Source organism: Chelon labrosus (genome assembly GCF_963514085.1).
Source record: "Chelon labrosus genome assembly, chromosome: 23".
NCBI classification, from domain to species: domain Eukaryota; kingdom Metazoa; phylum Chordata; class Actinopteri; order Mugiliformes; family Mugilidae; genus Chelon; species Chelon labrosus.
In genome coordinates, this window is record NC_140356.1 from 7,084,972 (window position 1) to 7,106,098 (window position 21,127).

At 40.8% G+C, this 21,127-nt stretch overlaps 1 protein-coding gene across 1 annotated transcript; it reads right to left on the reverse strand.

The window, feature by feature from the left end:
- Nucleotides 1-6,749: 6,749 nt before the first annotated feature.
- Nucleotides 6,750-20,888, reverse strand: etnk1 (ethanolamine kinase 1). Its single transcript, XM_084573226.1, has 8 exons — nt 19,386-20,888; nt 17,763-18,022; nt 17,386-17,526; nt 15,375-15,517; nt 11,401-11,484; nt 10,706-10,866; nt 9,612-9,685; nt 6,750-9,369 (listed from the first exon to the last, which is right to left on the reverse strand). Exons 1-8 carry the CDS (start codon nt 19,530-19,532, stop codon nt 9,297-9,299), a joined length of 1,083 nt encoding a protein of 360 aa, XP_084429352.1. The 5' UTR covers nt 19,533-20,888; the 3' UTR covers nt 6,750-9,296.
- Between the last annotated feature and the right edge of the window lie 239 nt (nt 20,889-21,127).

A 21,127-nucleotide genomic window follows, 5' to 3' on the forward strand; every position in this document is an offset into this window, starting at 1 on the left:
ATAGAGAGCAGAAAAGCGAGAGACAGAGAGAGAGAGAGAGTAAAAGGAGAAAAAACACACAGTGCTCCCATCAGAAGCTTGTCTGTTAACAGATGTTTCTTACTGTTTTTCCATGTGTGTCTCTTTCTGCGCCTTTACACCTGTCACAGCTAGTCAGAGACACAGGAGGAGATAGACAGTCAAGACAGAGAGACACAGGTCCTTTAAAACACCACTGGAAGAGGAAACGAAATCACACGTCTCTCCCATTAAACCTCGCAAACCCTTCATTTGTTCTCCATCGTGCCATTCGGGCTTTCACCCAAAGGCTGTGGTTAGGAGGACGCTTTTGATTCCTCCACACACTCTCAGCAGTTAAACGTCACTTCACCTCCTGGTTTAAAGCCCAATCTCTTCCTCCTCCTACGGTTCAAAGACATGTAAGGTACGTGGATGACACACAGGAGCTTGTCGGGGTGAATCAGTGGTGCTTGGTGCAAACTACAGTCATAGTTTGCGAGTCATAGTCGGATTGACTTTTGGGTCAAACGGGAGCAGCTATACATTCCATCAAAAGCCGTCTGCTCTGTGGTAAATCACACCAGAACTTGTTAGATCACCGAAGGAAAGTCCTGCGGCAGAAATTACACAACTACATTTGTTATATATTGTAAGGTACTGAAAAGAAGTACCTTTTTCTATCTAAGTCTATCTTGTCATGGAATCACGATTTGTATATTGTAGGACAATTCCACAAAAGGAACTTTCTCGGGGGAACTTTCAACGGATGCCAACTATGACATTAACTCTCGTTTCCGATATCTTGAAAAAATATTTGCACTTAAACACGCCGAAAGACAGACAGGTATGGCAGATATGCTCTACGTCTGTGTGAAACGGAATAACCCTTTCAGGAAACCAGAAGACTAGGAGGACTAGGAGCGGTGCTCTTCTTAGGCATGCTGATCAGTTGGTCTACAGTTTTGCCGTGACAATATTTGTGTATACGAATGTTCAGGTTAGATAAATATGTGTGCCCTTTGAACTTTTTCATTTTGTCTATTTTGTAAACGCACTTTTTTTGGCCGATTCAACATGCTGAACACGGCAACAGGAACGCAACTAGTGCCAGTGGTGACACCAGAGAACGTCAGATCGTTGGCTTGGTGTGTCACATCCCTCATGATCACACATCTCTGGAACCCACTCTTGCAAGGTACCAAAAAAAGTGCCTATCTTCTTGTGGAATCATGCTTTGTGTATTGTTGGGCAATTCTGCAACAGGGGCTTTCTCAGGGACAAAAAGCCTTTTGAGGCACTATCCAAGAAGTCCCTGCTCAGAGTTGTTTCGTAATTGTCCAGGGACTTTGGCCAAGTACACTACGGTTTACTGTAGCATTTTATAAGCACCCTATCTAAAAACACCCTGCTGCAATCGGAAATAATCAGAATAGCATTTCATAAAATTTTACAAGCGATGACAGAGTTCAGAAAACAAAGTTGTCATGGCATAGATCCTGGACTTTAACTTCCCATGAGGGCTACTGGTGACTCATCAAGTCAAAGATATAAGTCACTACTTTCAAAAGTTAAATTGCTCCTTTTTCGTTTCTTCTTCTCTTGTTGTTAAAATGCATACAAACTGAGGCTATGACAACCTAAGTTTGAAATAATAAAACACTTTTCTATTCTAAAAGTCAATAATCCCTAAGACATCATTGGACGATCACTGGGGGCAACACCGGTACTTCAAACGTCTCCGGCATTGCTTCGTCCTTACAGATTCACATCGTATTGTACTTCTCCTTCCTCTTAAGTGTTGTTAAGACCACAATGGGTCGGGTCATCAAAACACCCATAACAAGAAGTAGAAGGTGCGAAATTAAGGGTTTCCCTTGCTTCAGCTGTAAGAACCGTAGTGGGCTAATTACGACTGAGAGACGAATCAGGTATGAGACAAATTACAGTCTTTTAACAGCTCTGACTGCTTGAGGAAGACAGTAAGTAGTAATGAGAATGTAATGAGATGAGGTAGGTGTAGTGGAGGTGTGTCTGTGGGCATATCATTGTGCGTGTCAGTTGGGGGTGCAAGCGTGCCGGAGCAAGCTGAGAGGATACAAGCTGCACACAATTAACAGAAACATAAATATCTTGCCGTGCTTAAGCAAGCCATTAATCAGATATAAATAGAGCGACGGAGCCCTTTGTGATTAACGAGGTGAGACTCGCTGCTAATTACTGTTTCCCTCTCCTCTGGTAATTAGGTTGCCGCCTTGAATGGGGATGACTAAGACTGCCCTGACCCCACCCCCCCCAACACCCTGCCATTGTTCCATTTCTCTCTCTCTGCTCTTCTCTGTGACTAGTAGAATACACTTATGCATGATTGTGTGCGTCTGCGTCCTTTTCGCTTTCCCCCTGTGGTGAATTGTGTTTTGGGAATCTTCAATAGAGCGGCTAAGGTGAAACACAGACGTCCGTCTTCTTTTCATGTGCACATAATGCACTTTTAGTTCACAGGGCTGTGGTCCTAATCTTATCATAGACAGCTATGTCCTGGCCACTTTTTGTCAGACCAAGTACAGGTACTTGTACTTGGGTAGCCGTCGATATGGAGTATTAATAAGAGTACTTCATAATAACATTACATGTAACAACCATAGACTGCATAAACAATCTTATACATAGAGTCTATGGTAATAACATTGCACTTATGTACTTGTAATTGTACTCATACTCTTACTGCATCATGTCTTAAAGCCATCAAAGAACTATTTACAACAAAGGCGGGCTGTGATGTGTCATGAGGTGTCAGGTTTCCTGTGTGTTGACCAACAATTTGCACTTGAATTTGTCCTTGTAAAAGGACACAACCCTTTCGGGAAACCAGAACAGCCACTATTAGTCGGGAGACTAGCAAGCTAGGAAGGTCTACAAACCATCATCAAACCATCAGCTGATCTACACTTTTCACAATATTTGAGTATATTAATGTTCAGATTAGATAAAGATGTAAAATGGGGGCGGCGAGGTGGTTAGCACTGATGACTCACAGCGAGAAGGTCCCCGGGTTTGAATCCATGGGCCGACTGGGCCTTTCTGTGTGGAGTTTGTATGGTCTCCCTGTGTCTGCATGGGTTCTCTCCGGGTACTCCGGCTTCCTCCCACCGTCCAATTTAGGTTAACTGGTGATTCTAAATTGGCCGTAGGTGTGAGTGTGAGTGAGAATGGTTGTCAGTCTCTCTGTGTTAGCCCTACTATAGACTGGAGACCTGTCCAGGGTGTACCCCACCTCTCGCCAGCTGGGACAGGCTCCAGCAGACCCCGCGACCCTTAACAGGAATAAGCGGTTACAGAAGATGAATGAATGTACAATGTTAACCTGCTCTTTGCCCTTTGAACTTCTGTCATTTTGCCACTTTTGTTACATCAGTTATTCTTCTCATGCCCTGGTCCTCTAAGCTGAATAGCCAGACCAATAAGACCCTGGTTAACAGCTAGCTAACCAGCCTAACCAGTTTGGATGTGCAGTAGGGGACAGTTTATGACCCCGCATTCTACCATAAAGTGGTATCAAACAGAGCTGTTGCATTCATGATCAGAAGGTGTACAAGTCCATGAGCACAGTATCAGACCCAGTACATTTATCAATAAATTAATGAAAGCTTTACAAATTCTAACATATTATCTTTCTTTGAATATTATTATAATTTACCATGTCAAACCTATCTTTATAAAATTAGTATTTTTCAGATGAATTTCGCACAATTTGTCACTTCAAATGGGGTCAGGATAATTAAACAAGGACAAAGGAGGGGGACAGAGGATGGGGTAGGTGATAAGTAACATCTGAAATTAAACTGTCAGTGTTGTGACACTCAGGTTCGGGTAAACTCAATTTATATAGAGTTTAAAAGTGATGTTTTTGTATATACTGCTTTCTGTTAAACCAACTGTTTTTCTGGTGGTGGAGTTAGAGGTTTGCACGTTAAAGCATGTGTGGGCAACGGGTCAGAGTGGTCCTGGGCCCGGCAGAATCCGAGAGTACTTGACACGCTCAGGGTGCTGCATGATGTGGAAAGCAATAAGGCCCTGCAGCTGTTTTTCAGTCAGTTTCAGAATCAGTTCAACAAACAATTAACACAGCTCCATAAATGTATGTCTGCTTTGCTAAGCTATTCCTATGGCACACACTAAGAGCACAGCCAGATTAAGAGTAGCTTCTTAATGTCTTGTCTCTGTAACAGGACTCATTGCTTTTAACCCAAAAGGAAATTTGAAGAAAGAAACCAGATTCTCTCATTTGAGGTGTAACAAAAAAGTGTCTGTCCTGCCTGAAACGTTTGTTGCTAAAAGTCGACTCCGCCGAGATTTCACATGATGGGTTTTGGTGAACCGACACCTCTGATGGATGTGCTTCAGAGCTGTGTCAGCACTGCTCTTCTCCCGGGCCGTAGCCTCTCTGACGACCAACGGGCTTGCTTCACGGCTCCCTGTCGCACACTCCGGGCCCCGGTGATATACAAGTGTAATCCATTACTACACACTTACACTAATTGTCTTCACTTGGAAGTGGCTGCTATGACCTTTTTATGGGAAATGAAAATAAGTGGAGGCGCAGAACAGGCGATATTGGATTCTGTTGTTAATTAATGTGTGTATTATCTGGGTGGATGAAGCCAGGGGGAGGAAGTTAATTGAATTACAGTCAGCGAGTTGGATAATGCACTGTTGTAATTGTTCGACTGTATAAGACAGTGCTCACATTAGGGAGACGAAAGGCAGGCCTGATTTGCTTCTCGAGAATGGTAAGAAATTACTCGTTTGGTTTTAGGGTGTTGAGGCATGAATGGGTTTCTAATTTAACCCTTTGGTTACTGTAAATATTTGAACTACTAAAGCAAGTCAGTTTATACACTCCTTATTTACCCGTTTTCAGAGACTAACAAATCTACACAACACCATATTTGGTCAAATAGTCGCATTTTGAATTCAAATCATATCACCAAGTTTATGTTTTCTTTTTGTTGTTGTTGTTTTTTTTTTTTTTTTTACAAATAATCAAATGTGGGTGTATAACCAAATCTGGTTTTCCACAAAGGAAAACTGGCCCAGAGCTCATCAACCTAAGCCTATTTCCATGCGGTGTTTTCTTCAAATATTCGGTATTTTCTTTGAATATTCAAATACAAGGCATATTAATGAGCAGCTTTTATTTTAAATATAGAAATCTATGTTAATAAGCGTTAATATCACACATAATAAATGCTGAATAGGATTATTTTTGTTCCCTGTGGTGAGATCTCTGCCAGGTTTGGGGACCTATGAGAGTATTAATATCTTTCTGTGGGTTGTGTCTCCATCTTGTGGTCATCTCTGGTACAGGCTCTCTTACAGAAATACCGTGTTTCTCTGTCCCATGTCAGCTTATTCTGATGGGAATATTATAGAGGTGGTGATCTCTTAAGACACAAAGCAACTTAACGGTAATATTCTGGTGCCTTTAAATATGAGAACAATTGGTTTGATGGATTGCCATTTAGTGGGCCTTCTGACCCCATTTAAACCACAGTGCTGGCTGCAGCAGTGGAGTGATTCTGAATAATGCCAAATTATGCAGGTCATATATGAAAAAAAGTAGCACATCTCATCATTTTACCTACCGACAATTTGAGACTTGTAATGTTATATTCTGTTGGAAAATATTTTGTAAAATAAATGTGTATATTATTCATGACTTACATGTTTCATAGGTATTTTCTTAGCATACAAAACATGCGTATGCAGGTGATCACACTCGGTACTAAAACAAACACTAAAACTATCAAAAAGTATCAATGCATGTATATAATACACAGTTTACACAATTTGTGCAAGTTTCTTGAGGCCTAGTGTACTTATCAAGCTTTCAAACAACAACTATGAACTCTCTGCACAGGCTAACTCACAACTCGCCCATAAACAGGCGACTGAACATCAGCAAAAGGCTCATTATCCGAAATCTGCCTATGTGGCCAGCACTTGATTTATGTCAGTTCATCTAAGATACATTATTCAACCTCCATAAGACCCAAAACAGCACAGAGTTACTCACAACCTTGGTGGCATTGAAAATGTAAAGAAACCGTCTAACAAGAGACGTGAAGAGGGACTCACATGTTCATACTTTAGAGCCAGTCTTCTTTCTTTCATGTAGTATCCACGTCATATAGTTGTGTCCCACTGTCTTTAGTGATTGTCTTGATGCTTGTTGACACAATGGAGCTCTCCTGTCTCCATTGTTGCGAGCTAGATCATCTACCAATCAGCTGATACCGTATCCTTTTTTTCCAATTCTGGAAAACAAACTAACTCTACGTGTTGTTTTACTTTAATTGTGTTGCTAATCTTCTATTGTTTGTTGACTGTGAGGCCATGAAGAACTTGTGTCACGGTTCCAGAGACCCCTACACTCAGTTTTAAAATGAGGCGGCCATCTTTGATTTCAGTCGTTTCCATTTGGCCACACCTACTAGTTTATGTCTACACGCTGTTAGCCCTAAAGTGACATGGTTTCATTTAAAGTAAACAAAAAAGGGTAAGCAAGATTTTTTAAGTTAGTTATCATAATATTGTAGTAAGTTTAGCAAATATTGTCGGGCGCTGTTTCACTTAACTAAACTAAACCTAAAATGGGGAAGTTTTAGTTTTAATTTACTTAGGTCAATGATATACAACAACAATACCACGCAGATGTTATACATATAACTTGAGAAAGGATTAGACACACATAAGCGTAAATAAACTTTATTTTCCAAAGCATATTCACATTTTTTTTTTTCAGTTTCACCTCTTACACCAGGCAATAACTCACTTTAATGCAACTTTTAGAAAACGAAAAAAAAAATAAAGGAACTCCCTCTATGTACATTAATTCACAGATGAGAACAAGCAAAGATATTATTACAATTGTTTACTGTACATATAAACATATGCTACAGTGGCCAGAGATTTATGGACAGACAGTTCTTTAAAACAATCTTAAATACCAAAATATTTCAGTAATGGAGCGGTGGTTTATGATAGAAGCAGTGCTAGGGTGACCGTTGATGAACAGTGAAAATGTACAAATGTGTTCAAGGTGTATGGTTAATAAAACCTCAAATATTGTACCAGAATATTTATTTTTTTTCCACATTTTAATTAATTTAGAAGACTAGTCATAAGTGGAAGTCAAACTGATTTGTTGTGTGTAAACGTGGTCCGACAGTCTACCAACTGTGTACAGAACAAAAAGACAATCTCCCACACTACTCAAATCTGCAATTTAATAAAAACCACTTCCATGTTTATATAAGATTTTCACAGGCCAATAATTCAAGTCCCGCTTCCCTCTCTCTTTACCAACATGAAACTCGCAACACTAAATTATAGACATGAGGAGTAATAAGCCTTACTTCCAAACTTTACTTCTTCACACTACTCTTGCCAGTATGGTTCTCTTTGCAAAAAAAATGAAAACGCGTTCATTTTTTTTGTAGTAAACAAGAAGAAAATTTGTTGTACCACATTTTACATGTGATGCTTAAATTTCTCAGGAAGGTGAAACATAAGTCCTCTTCCTGCACTTTACAGTATTCAACAAACATCCTCACGCTCTCAAAGACCTCAGCCTTAACATTTCCATTTAAATAAGTATAAAAATGCTTACTTTTTATAAGCCTATATAATTGCTATACGGATTCTCTTTGTGCTACAAAATAATACAGTGTGCACAATGTACAAGGAAAAAAAAAAACATAAGTCAGCACTTTGGTGTTACATAACAAAGAGATGTTTTAGTTTTTAAAAAGGCTTCCCAAGGCTCCTTTTTAAAGCATTTATACTTAACATCAAAATGATGTACATGAAGAGCAATTACTGTGAGAAATCATTGTTTTTCTCCAACAAATGTTACTCTTCTCCTCAGGTCCCACTAACAGCTGACTATCATTAGATGTTTAACATAGCGCTGTCTAACTTAACTTTTGTTCTTTTCACTTTTCTACAGACCCTTGTTTCTGTGCTTAAAAAGATGACTGCCAGAAGTAGCTCATCAGTCTGAGAGTCAACAAGGCCATATCGCACTTTATAACACATTTGTGAATGAAAACTGGTCTACACGCATCGAAAACAGTCAGTCCTTAGTTCGTCAGGGCTGAACAGCAGTGTTTTGTGATATTAAAGAAGATTCTGAAACTTTTCCAAACATGAATCAGACGATATAATGGTTTGGTCTCGTCTAGAACAGCAAGGTTTACAGGCGACGTCACAGTGAAAGAAATCCCTAAAACTGACTTACAATGTGAGATGAAACTAATTTCCTGCCTAGCGTTATGAACATGGAATGCTCAGATTACAGTGAGATTCATGTTTGTCCCCAGTTATGACAATATTATCGGACAACTTACATTACAGAGAATATTATCCTTGAATGAAATGGTTTTTCAGTGATAATCAACCATGTCATTCAAGGGAGAGGATGTGAAGTAAACAGCATCTTCCTTAACCAAATATGCAGCAAAAACGCCTACATGGCTATTCTGGTACACCACTGGTGCATGTGTGGCGAAACTAACTGTGAAAACAAAACAGTCACAAGACAAGCCACAAGTGTGGCGCGGGGTGGCTTGTATCGCATGAGATTACGGGACAGCACTGGCCTATCCACGTTGGAGTTTGCTTCTTTTATTCCCCGTCTTGGTTCCTAAGTAAACAAAGCAGGCTTTGTATTGCTTTGATGTAAATTTGGTCTTTAACTGGGGCGGCTCTCAAATGTTTGCCCCATAAATGTGCATATGAGGAAGGTGTCTCCAGGCAATCGGATTAGTGTTCGGGCCACCAGACATGGTGGTGGTTGCTATGTATTCACTGTGAATGAAATGACATTCCACCTCTGTATTAAAGTGATCTGAGCTACTGGAAGAGCTGCTTAGAAATACAGAATGCTAATATCATGCGGACATCGAAGCAGATATTAGAATAACAGAAATGACCATGATAAATTAGGCCATGTGGACTTCACATTAACAGGTCTTGAATCTGTCCTTCGCACACGGCCATACCACAGATTTGGGCTACATCCTGGTTTTACACATGTGTCTACAGATGATGGATAGGATTGTGGTCCATTCAGTGCTTTGGACATTAGAGGGGACCCGTGGGAACTGAACAGGACTCTCAGTTTGGCTCTTCTCTACACAGACCTCTAGAGGGCGCTCTGCAGTCATCGTGTGAGGTGCAGAGCAGGTTGGATGAGAGAAAGAGCAGGAGGAAGAGAAGATGAGGAGGTGGGGGTTTTACTCGGGTAAGTTCAGTGCACTCGCCTCCGGTTTCATCTTGAAGTACTGGTTGAAGCGCAGCACAGCATATCTGAGAGCAGAGACACACAGAGCAGCTACGTCAGCGATAAGATTAAAATGTACGTGACATGGAAATTAGATGGATGCCAGTCCAGAAATATCAGACTGTTTGTATTACAGATATTACCTATCTGGATGCTTAACATTCTGTTCTTAAACATATGATTAAATTACTGAAATCTGCTGAGAATAGCAAAATACAATAGCTCATAGTGAAGTGTGCTCCAAGTTTATTTCAAGATAGCAATATACCCCAAGAAGTCAAAGTCGATGGTGGAGAATTTGGCCTGAATCAGAGCCCAGAGACCCCAGAAGAAATGAGATGCCTAGAAAACAGAGGGAGAAAGGATTAGCATCTACTCTAGAAGTAAATGTCATTTCTAATTATCCAAACACAGTACTCTCAAGCACACACAAAGCCAGCAGCCGCCCTATGGCAACAACAACAAATAGCTGACACAGAAACACAATTGCCCCACTTGCCCATCCTCCACACTGCCCTCTTTTTTCCTCTTGACGGTAAACAAAGCAGACTCAGGGGAAAGCGCAGAGTCTCACTGAGGTTGCAGGTCGTCATTAAGTGTGCCTCCCATATGGTGGCTGCATGAGTGAGCAAACACCTCTCTGTCATATTCAGAGCAGGCAGCGTGGTTTATGGCCCATATCACCCTGTTTTCTGTTTAACATACGTCACTCATCACCTGTGTTTGCTGACACAGAAACAGGCAGCATGGAAAATCAACTCAGAGGAACTTTATTGAATTCTGTAAGTGTTTAATATCAATAGATTTTACTGCTATTTTTGCCCTTGACGACAGGCCACGGCCTAATCATGTCTTGGCCAACATTTCAGAGTTATTATGTTTATTAATTACCTTTAAAACCATGAAGGAAATGTTAATAGGATATGTTGTGCTTTGTTCAGCGTCTATCAGATGTAGTGACTACTCTGTTTTGCCCACTGTTTCCTATCAGCCTTCACTAGCCTTTAAGAAGTGTTTAGTCAAAGAAAACAAATATGGGTGACCATGAGTGACTGTTGAATTCCTATCTTTAACAAATACTTACTAATCAGTAGCAATCAAGCAGACTGGTGATATGGTAGCATATCATCATTCAAAAAAGTGAAGTTTATTTAAAATATTAATAATGTATATTTGGTGAGTATTAGGACTCTGAACCTACCGTCTTATAATAAGAAACATATGATAAAAACATCTATCTGAAACAGTAACCATTTTGTTCTGATAAATTTTCAGACGGGCCCATAAACAGCATCCAGGTCCAGACAGGCTTCACCATAAATTAATTATAGTTCATAATTTAGCTTCAATGCAAATACTTACCAGGGCAAACTGGTTGACTTGGACATACAGAATCTCCACCTCTCTATCAGTGACTGCGCTGTCCTGGCCTTTGTGCTCCTTATAGGCTTCCAGGTAGGAGCGGAGCCACTGAAGCTGAAAGGACCGCTCTGGGTAGTGGCTATAGTCCACTTCATTCAGACCTAAAACACAACAAACACTGAGCATGTACACTGTAACAGAGCTATAAATGCATAAAAACAAACCGTTATTGTCAACAATTTAATATGCCAGTTCAAGTGGCGGTTTATTAGGTACAATAGTGAAACCAAATGTATTTTATTATAACAGTCCTGCACTAACTCTTAGCTTCATGACGGTTCTTATGTTGAAACAACATCAGAGAAGTGGTATGATCATTGTGGTGGATGACATTTATGATGCTTTTAAACTGGACTGAATTAAACACAAAAGTGTTTCTGTTATCAAGCCTAGCCCATTGATTAACATGGGGTTGTCAAATTAATAGAAACATGTGTCGGTAATACACAATACAATTAAATATCACCACAAACCACAGCCTCCAAAATGGATGCAGTGGAATCACAGCTCTCCGTTATTTGAAACTAATTCTGAACACCATGACTTCATGAAGCATTGACTTGATGCAGGATTGTTATATTAGAATACATTAGTTTTCACTAGTGAGTGAATGTATGTCAAGCAGTTATACATACCAGCGAACTCATTGAAGTGGTTCCCAATGTCGTAGGCTTGGTAATTGTACCCAGCATACTCGTAGTCAATGAACTTTACGTTATCTGGAAATAGAAGCAGAATTGTTTAGACAAGAGACAAAGGAAGCATACGTAAAATGATTATGTTGTGTTTCCCTTTGATAACTCTTTTAATTTCATACCCTAACTTTCTTTATGTCTGACTGGACTGGAATGGATTATTTAACCAGATATGGGGGCAAGGAGTAAGAGTTTGCATTTTGAGGGAAACAGAGTGGAACAGAAGACAGACAAATTATATAAAGTAGAGAAAATTAAGACGTGCACATTTAGAGATATCCTGTTATTTAGTAGACAAACCGGAGTTAATGAGTGGAAGGTCTGTACTTTTAATGAGATATAGCTAAGAACTACAAGGGTAGTGATAGAAAGGAGAAGAGGCAAATGGCTTGCACACCTTCATGGAGAAAACTAAGAGTTAGTTATCAGTTGTAAAACATGAGTTATCAGTATTTTTTTCAAGAAATCAGCAAACATACGCCTAGGATTCATTCGCAGAGATGAAAATGTGCGAGAATGATGCAACAGAGGGAACACGTACAGACGTCCAGAGGAAAAGGGGGAGCCGAGCTGGCTTTGAGGGAATGTTTGCTTTGGATACATGCACAGAAAAAAGGAAAAATGGCCCCGTCAGAGTTATGTTTTGAAGACATGGGGGGAAAAAAAGAAAAGGAAACAAAGGTAGTGGTGTAATGGGAGGAGCTGCAAATGCACAGAAACACAATCACACAATCTTAGGACTTTGTTGACTTTCAGAAAACAATGCACCTGATGATGCACTGAAGTAAACCTTCTTGACATACTAATTTTAGAAGGTCTCGTAGTCTTGAGTGGCTTACATCGTCAGCGCCTGAATGTACATTTGCAAAATGATTATCTGGTTGTTAATTTTAAATGTGTTGTCAGTATCTTAAAATGTGTTGCTGTCCCAGTGCATTTATAGGCTGCTAATATGAGGCATCAGCATTAACAATGAGCAAAGAGGGAAGCATTCAGTCAAGAAGTGGTCGGTCTCAAAATACAAACCCTTACTTTCACGAGCCCGGTTACACTGACAAAAAAGAAGAATTTTGAAGAAAAGTTCATTCAATTAAATTTTTTTGTGACCTTGGCTAATTTCTTTGCCCTAGCATATGGAACAATAGTTCTTGAGGTGGTGCTGGACTACAGAGAAAGACACTTTGAGGTGGGTTACCAGCCGGCGTGTAGGTCCTAGCGGGACACAACTGAACACCTCCAGGCAGTGGCTATAGCCCCCCTGTGCAGCAGATGAAAAGGTTGGGGCAAACATCTTTCACACATGCTCGCTCTCTCACGGACACATTTGTCTTTTATCCACTTTTTCCCGCACGCACAGTGCCGAAACATCAGACTCTGCTGCCAAACTCCCACTCCCCTCCTGACAACACACCCCTCCAATGCTCCCTTCCTATTGGCCAGCTGTGAATCCAATAGCGTGACAGTTCTGCTGCTTCTGCAAATGACAGAATCTTTAGGAGCCTTCCTGTAGGCTGCTGAGACATGCATTTCTGGCCCTTGGGACCAAGTAAAATGCTTTTTTTTTCTTTGTAAATACCAAAGTAAAGCGAGAGGGGCAGGGAAACTAAACCAGCTTGTTATTGAGGCTGAGACAAAGGAAAGAGAGACAAAAAGAAAGAAGTAATACAGATCTCGCTGAAAGTGCATTTTAAACTTTCAAAAAATGTACACACAAAAAAAAAAAAAATGCTTCCTCCTCTTCTGTTTATGGTTTTATCAATACAGGAAGTGGTGGCGTCTCACACTGGCAGACTGGTGGTTTCAACTCAGTAACTACAGTTAAACAGCAGAGACAGGAAGCAGCGTGGAAGCTATTCAGTTTCTTTTCATGCCAATTCAACAAAAGGGTGTTAAGTGTAGTGCAAGAGAGCAACTGAGTTCACTACAACGATGGTTTAGACAGCCTGAGCGAGCATAGTCAGAAATACAATAATTATTACTAGCAGCTATAGTGCCATAGACTCCATTGTGGAGTCCATACCATTGTGATTGTGACTTGTAGGTGCAATTTGATTATGTTTGCATGGTTAAGACATAAGTGATTACAATAGAAGTAAGGGATAAGGTCCTACCTATTGTAGGTTTTAATCTGATTTAATTCTTCCAAGCATAAGGACTGATAACGTCAGGCTCTTACACCTTGCTAGCTGCAGCCTGAAACGTGATTGTGCAAGTTTGCAGAGAACGCTTCTTTGATATGCAGAACCACATATTCAAATAAGATTCTGCAGGTGGAGACACCGACTCCACAGTGAGTTCTTGAAAACTCTGGCAAAATGCTCTCCCTTTGACTGCTTTACTGGATAAGATTTGACAGTATCTTGTATAATCAGAGTCAATTATATACCCATTAAAAACAAGTTAGACAGTCACTTAATACTTTCAAACTTTCCCATGCTCCTCAGCACATAACTAATTCATTCCTTCAAAGGAAGAAGAATAATAATAAAAAGTGTGACAAGTGTATTCTTTTATTAAAACTACAAACAGCCGAGCGTTGCACTTGTAAACTGAGGATATGTTTTATTGTTGGCTGTGGATTAACACACGTTTGGTGCACTAGTGCAATGACTCCTGGACAACAATGGAGCTCTATGGCACAGATCAATAGACTGATTCGTTGAATCAATTCAGTGTTGGTTTTGATGAGTAAATGAACATATATTTTCATTTTCACAGTCTTCCTGGTGATTATTATTGTTTCTATGAAATTAAGAACTGTAGGATAGAGAGAAGAAAGGGGAGGGGCACCTTTACATTTCAATATATGGCTGGTGTTCAAGGTCACATAGCCTAAGGGCAAATGTAAAACCAGTTATGTAATAACCAGTTCGGTAAGTAACCTAGCAGTAACATGTCAGATAGACAATTGATGACTGAGTAGCACTGGAGGGGGGGTAGGTAGGTACGTGGCTCCTACTGCTGACATGAACACATCCCGTTTAGCCTGAGCAGTGGGCAGACTACGCGAGGGCCCTCAGAGCCGACTGTGCGTGAGGTTTGTCTCTCTCCATTGCCTCCCCAGGGCAGGGTGGCGCAGGGCAGCCACAGCCTCAGCTGTCCTTCCTAGGGGAGAAAGGCTAGACACAAGGAGCTGTGAGAAGGGCCTCGCCCCTCGTCACAAACTGACGAGGGGGCTGACAGCTCTTAAACCCGCCCTTAAACACCCCCACCCACCTCCCACATACATTAAAACCCTTGTAGTAGCCTATTTTCCCCATTTGTAATTCTTTTATATGTTTGTAATAGCATTCAACTGCTACAAAGACAATCACTAGAGTTTCACTGACTAGCCTCCTGGGCCAGTATAGTTACAGCTGGTCAGTGCAAGTAAGCCCTGAGGAAAGGCTGCTTGACATTCATACCATCAAAAATGGCAACATTGCTACAGCACCAATACAACTGACTTTGTATGTGATATGATGTAATGGCATTGTTTGTTCTAGCTGATAACATTTACATTGTTAGTTCTTAGCACAGAATTAGAACGACAGATCAGACGAATTTTAGGGAAAAAAGAAACCCAAATTAGTTAAGGCTTCACTCGTTCATGAACAAGACAATAGCCAGGATTTAAATTTCTGCTGCATCAAAATCTGTGAGTGTGTTTAACTATCTAAATCTGTACTACTGTTGAATAAGGATTCAATTGAGAGCGTTAGCAGAAAATCCAAACAACTGGATTGTCTTGTCTGACCGTTCTAATTCTACACCTGCAGCCCAATGCAAACACAATGAGTGAAGCATGTGACTAGGGTTGAGGAAGTCCAGGCAATGCAATCCTACCTGAGTGCGGGGACCAATGCAGATCACACTACAACACAATTCAGTCACACGGTAATGTCAGGGACTGCACTTTTGCAGTTCATACTCACCTCCCTTCGGGTTATAAATGATGTTTTTGCACAGGAGGTCGTTGTGGCAGAGAACTACGGGGGAGCCCAGCAATGACAAGTTCTGCTGGAGCCACACCAGTTCTTCTCGGAGGCACCGTGGGCTGGGAACCTCCATAATCAACCTGGAGGGGGCAGCGAGTTAAAGAGTGAGTGTACAGAGAGGGAATTAGAGTATAAAGCGTATTAATGTATTGGCAGATGGAGGTGGGTAAGTCAGTGAGGGAAACCTGAAAGCATCAGAAATGGTGGCAACACTTAAAACAGGAACAGAAAATATGAAGCTTTAGAAGAGAAGGAAACAAATAGCAAGTACTCGTAATTTTCAGACAAACAATATTATCGGGGTATATATACTTACATATTTATGTAATCTTTGTTACTATGCAATCTCAATTTAACTGCAAATACACCACAGCTATAAAAAAAATTATACAAGTAGTATTTATATAGACAGGTTTCTATTCTTTATTTCCTCTGTCGAATAAATAGATGTTATATTTTAGTCCACTTCATTATGAAGGATCCCGTTGCTCAATAATAGTTATTCCTTCATTTCTAAATAGTGCTTTCTCGAAAATGCCAGGATTATACTTGTGAATGTATTAAATTAAAGCAACCATGCCAACTGCCATGACACCCGGCTTGTAACTGACTACTGGTTTTCATTTGAGGAAATACAATAAAAGGAGTTTTCTGTTCTGTCTGTAAGTAACAACAACTACTACTTTAATATGTGTTAGATTACACTGTACTGTTACAGTAGCTGGAACACACCCAGGTTTAATCCATTTTCATTTTCTACTATACATATTTATTTAAAAGGCCTAGTAAGCAAACTGCCATCCTCTCTCTGCTTCGTTCAGTTAACTTATTTTATTTTATTTATTTTTTTGTCATTTGCAGGATGAGATCAGATATAAAAACTGTACAACACAAAGCGAAAACAGTCACTCCATGTGGTCGCACACCCACCCGTTTGTTTGTTTGATGTTGACTTCAATACACGTGAGATACACCCATGAGATGCTGTGGGTTTCGCAATGTTTTGCGAAGTATTTATCAGTGGTTCTCTTTCAGTGTTAGTATTTGGGTGACCTCCATTCAAATCAACGGCCTACAAAGTCAGTGTTTGTTTTGGATTCATCTGGTTGCCAATATACACAAAGGTTGCGGGTATTGCCACAGCAATTTTCGAACAATCCACTTAATAGAGTGAGCAACGATAATCATGAACTCAGTCTGAGTGTGATGCAGTGCACCTGTTATTTTTAAGGTACAAACTACTTTTTACCCTTACAGGGTGTGGCTCCTTTACGTTTCACAGGTTAAAGACACAGACTTCAAACTTTGTTATGTCATCTCTTAGGAATGTATCAGCCTTGAAGTAAGCCTACAAAGGTCACATAACTCCTCAGACATGCGGCACAAGTGCAAGAGATAATAAATACTCATGTTGTGCCATCCCACATGTGGCTGTTTGGATCGATTACAACTCAGTGATAAGATGAGTATGAGGTCATATAATCCATGTGGCTTAGATATTTTTAAGAAAAATTAATCAAATCCAGTCTACTTTTTTCAGGTTGACTGAAATACTTTCATGGTGTTCTGAACTTATTATATATTTTCAGTCTGTACCCTCTTGTTTCTAGAGGTATTGCTTTTGTGTGTGGTGAATGCAAGAATAGTTGGAAGTTATTTATACTATTTTTACTGGTATAATAACTGCTTATTAAAATACGCAGGTAATTACTAGACAAGCCATGTTTAAAGAGTCAACATTGCCATAATCCTCTTTGACATCTGAACAGCTTGTTCTGAACTTTTTACTCTTACAGGCTGTGAAACTGAAACTAAACTGAGCTTTGAGGCACTGAATGGCATTTAAATGGTGTTCAGAGACATTTACGCAGTTCACCAGAAATTCACACTAGAAATTTCTGATCATCTTCTGGCAGACTTCTGTAACGCTGAGCTACTATGGCCTCACCTGGCATTCTGCTCAGGGTCCTCAAAGTACTTGGGGATGAGAGCAAAATACTTGCCCATCTTCAGCCACAGGTCAGACTGGGGTACCCAGCCATTATGGGCATGGATGGCATGGTACTTGGCCAGTTGCCTGGCAATGAGCCTGCAAGATAGAGGCAGGGAATGAGCTCAGCAAACAGTAATATGCAAAAGAGCTGCAGTTAACAATCCAGGTGTAGATAAACCTATTAATCATAAATTAGAATACATCTTCTTGTCAGAAACCAAAACTTCAACAAGTCAGACTATAAACATTATGTTTAGCCTTATTTTACAAAATTATTTGTCAGTTTCAAAATCTCAGACTTTTAAAACATTTTCCACTAATTCTGTTTTTACCTGAAAATAGGCTGGCTGCGAATGTGCTCTGGCTCCAGGGCAGTTCCTTGCAGAAATTCATAGCACAGGCCGTTGTTGAAGGTGCAGTAAAGGCGCGGGGCACAGCGGTGCGCTTGTAGTACTCGGAAACTTTTCACTTCATTTTCCCGGTCGACCAACAGTTCCGTCTTGTTGCCGTAAATACGGACCAGGACCACGTCCTGCATGACCGCACCCACATAGCAGCCAAGTAGCTTATTGGTGATTCCATCTGTGAAAAACTGCAAGAGACGGAGAAAAGAGCGGAGAACAGGTGAATCTGGGAGAAATCTAAATTTGCCTTGTAGTTCAAAGATCTAACTCAACGCCTACAGTTAGTGGGACCATCCACATGATGCTATTTAAGTACTGAATAACTACATTGTATTGAGCATGACGTAATTTCTGAGAGGAGCCACTTTTTGGAAAACTAGAGGGAAAACAAGGGCGGAAGAATGAATCTAGCAATGACAATGTTGGCTTTGGCCGTTTAGCTGATTTAAGGTGGACTGTCTCTGGTGAGTGGTGTCTGTGTTGGGTGGGGGGGGGGGGGGGTGTGGGCAGTTTCCAACATACCAGTCCTAATTGTTCACTTTGTCTGGGATTGACTGAGAATGGCAGGACTGCGAGGAATTTTATTTTGCAGGAGGAGGCAATGTCTGGCATTCGCTGAGTTCCCACTTTGCTCTTATTCACGAATATATAGGCATGGCAGAGCATGTGACTACCCTTCATCCCCTCTTGTGTTTACCTGGCAGGGCCACGCCCCCGGTTACAGCTACAGGAAAATAAAACCTCATGTACAGAGTGTGCATGTCTCACTGTACAGTTTATATAGGTTAATGTAAAGACACTAGACCTGTTTGACTTTGGCAAATCAGTCAGCACTCACAGGATCAGTACAAGTCAATTATGCAAACTGCAAGAAGTCACGCTCTATTTGGCATCTGTGTTTCTTCTGGACGTTTACAAGAACAGTCTGAATCTCCAGATTATACTTTACAAAGAGTATCTTCTGATCGTCCCTGACAAAAAATCTAAAATTCATGATGGATTCCAGTTTGGCCTACTGAGCCACCGAGGCGACAAAGCCCCCACATTACATAACCACTTCTAAAGGTTTTTTTTTTTTTTTTCGTCCATGCCACTGAAAAAGGGAGTCAGGTGACATAGAAGAGTATGTTTGAGTAGGTTAGCAGGGTGCGCAAAAAAGAAACGAGAGACTCCCACAGCTTGGTCACGGCCGGAGCTGACGCATGAGCAGACGCAAAACATTAACGCAGATAAAATAGCGCAGTATCTCCTGGACTGTAATTTAGCGCCTAACCAGCAAGTCTTTGATTGTCAGCATCAATTTTATAGTGACATAAACACAATTAATGTCCTTTTCGCTGCCTGCAGTCTCACTATAATAGCCAGTCGCGTGAGACATTAGCACTATGAATCAATTTACGTTGACTGCGGCTAGCTTGAGTTTTTATGCGGGAACACCTTGCTAGCTAAGTTTTAGCATTTCAAAAGACACGACGAGAACAACGTACCGGGTAAATGTGTGATATAAAGCGAACGGACGGTAAAATGTTAAATTTAAAAATAAAATGGCACCTTCACTTTGACCTCGGACGGCTTCCAGTTTGGTCTCAGCTCCTTCATCAGCTTCAGTGCACCGGTTCTGTAGTCGCTCTCGTCAACGGTCACGTCTATTTTGGGCACAGCGGGAGCCTCGTCGGGTACGTGAATGTAGTTGGCCATAGCTAAGACTTTATTTCTTCAAACGTTTCGCACTCTGGAAATTGAACTAGCGTTCTCTGCAGCAAAATGCGCAATGTATGAAAATGCGTGGAGGGCTGCGGGTATATAATCGTGCTAGAGTCTGTGTGAGGCAACGCCTCTCAAAAAGCCCCACCCACTTGGAAAAAAAAATTCCCCCCGATGCATGCTGGTAGACGGGTGACTCATGAGAGGCGCGTATTCAAAATGTCAGCGCGCACCGGAGGTGGAGCTTAATCGCTTAAAAATGTCTCTCTGCGCATATACATCTGAACGACTACTGTTAATTAAACGTTTGACTCAAGAATAACAAACTGCACAAGAATTATAAGGCACAATTGTACACGAACCAAATTCAGTACTCAGATTTCTCTGTATAATACTCAGTATGGATTTAAGTCGGCGTGCTTAGGCGACTACAGTCAAACGTACACGTACGTGCAGACGTCACATCCGCAACCTACTTGAATGAAATTAGATTTGTGTCACGTCTGAGCGCTTTAAATGTCAGTGCTGCGACACTGATAGAGTAAATCCACCTTAACTACATTAGTCCCCGCGTTTTAATTAACTTCACACTGGTAAACTTATAGGAGAACGTAAAAGCCTATGCTTTCGTGAATACAAAATGTATTTATTATTTTAATTGTGGTTTGCCATTAACATGAGTCCCTCCTAATTTAAGTGGCAAAAGCCATAAACTTACATAGGTTCTGGCTGCATTACATAAACTCAGTGGTAGCAACATTGAAATGAAATGTTGAATTTGAACATAATCTTTTCTGATTCAGGAAGTGCAAGAGGAAGCCAGAGAAAACCCATACAGGCAGAAAGGCCTCAGCTGGCTGACAGATTCAAACCAAGAACCTTCTTGCTGTGCTGTGTCAGTGCAAACTACTACACAACTGTGCCTCTAGGAGATTATACTTTATACTTATATCATAAAAGTGTTAAGGTGTCAACCATATAAACTGTATGTATAGGTTTGAACTTCGAACTGTGTGTGGACTGTTATTGCAGAGCAATTGAGAGCTATTACAAATCTGTTCCCATTCAGAGTATGAAGCAATGTCAATTCAAGTCAAACTGATTTTATCAGGTCATTATCATGACCACTGGATCTTGGTTTCCCTTATCTCTAACATGCAACTGGCATACTCTCATTATGACTGCTTGAGTCTACCCTCACAGCAGTCAATGAACTCTTATACACAGATATGTTTTAGATCAGTGGTATCGCACAAGGAATATTTCCATCTTGGTATTAAGAGGCGTTGGTGTTTTCTTCCACGCTGCCATTCGTATAATGCCAGATCTGGTTTGTTTGATTTCTTGGTAACGCACAACAGTACCTGGGATTGCACCAACTGTCCAACCCTCGACACTAACCGGTCTCCATATAAACAAGGATTTCAATTATATCTCGATGCAGGGGCCCACTCTGGGAAGTGTTGACTCACCCTGTAAACAATGCCCTGCTCTCCACCCACACAGGTAAACATATACACCTGGGAGCGCTGCCCAGTTGCCAGTCGTTGCACTGGTCAGCTCTCCCAGGTGTTATGGATGCTGGTATA

Bases quoted from the DNA above. Each gene is read 5' to 3' on its own strand.
- etnk1 (XM_084573226.1), bottom strand. From the start codon at position 19,532: ATGGCCAACTACATTCACGTACCCGACGAGGCTCCCGCTGTGCCCAAA. The intron at 18,023-19,385 runs GTGCCATTTTAT...CGTCTCTTGCAG, and splicing joins CGTCCGAGGTCAAAGTGAAG to TTTTTCACAGATGGAATCAC. The intron at 10,867-11,400 runs GTATGTATAACT...GTTGTGTTTTAG, and splicing joins CCACTTCAATGAGTTCGCTG to GTCTGAATGAAGTGGACTAT.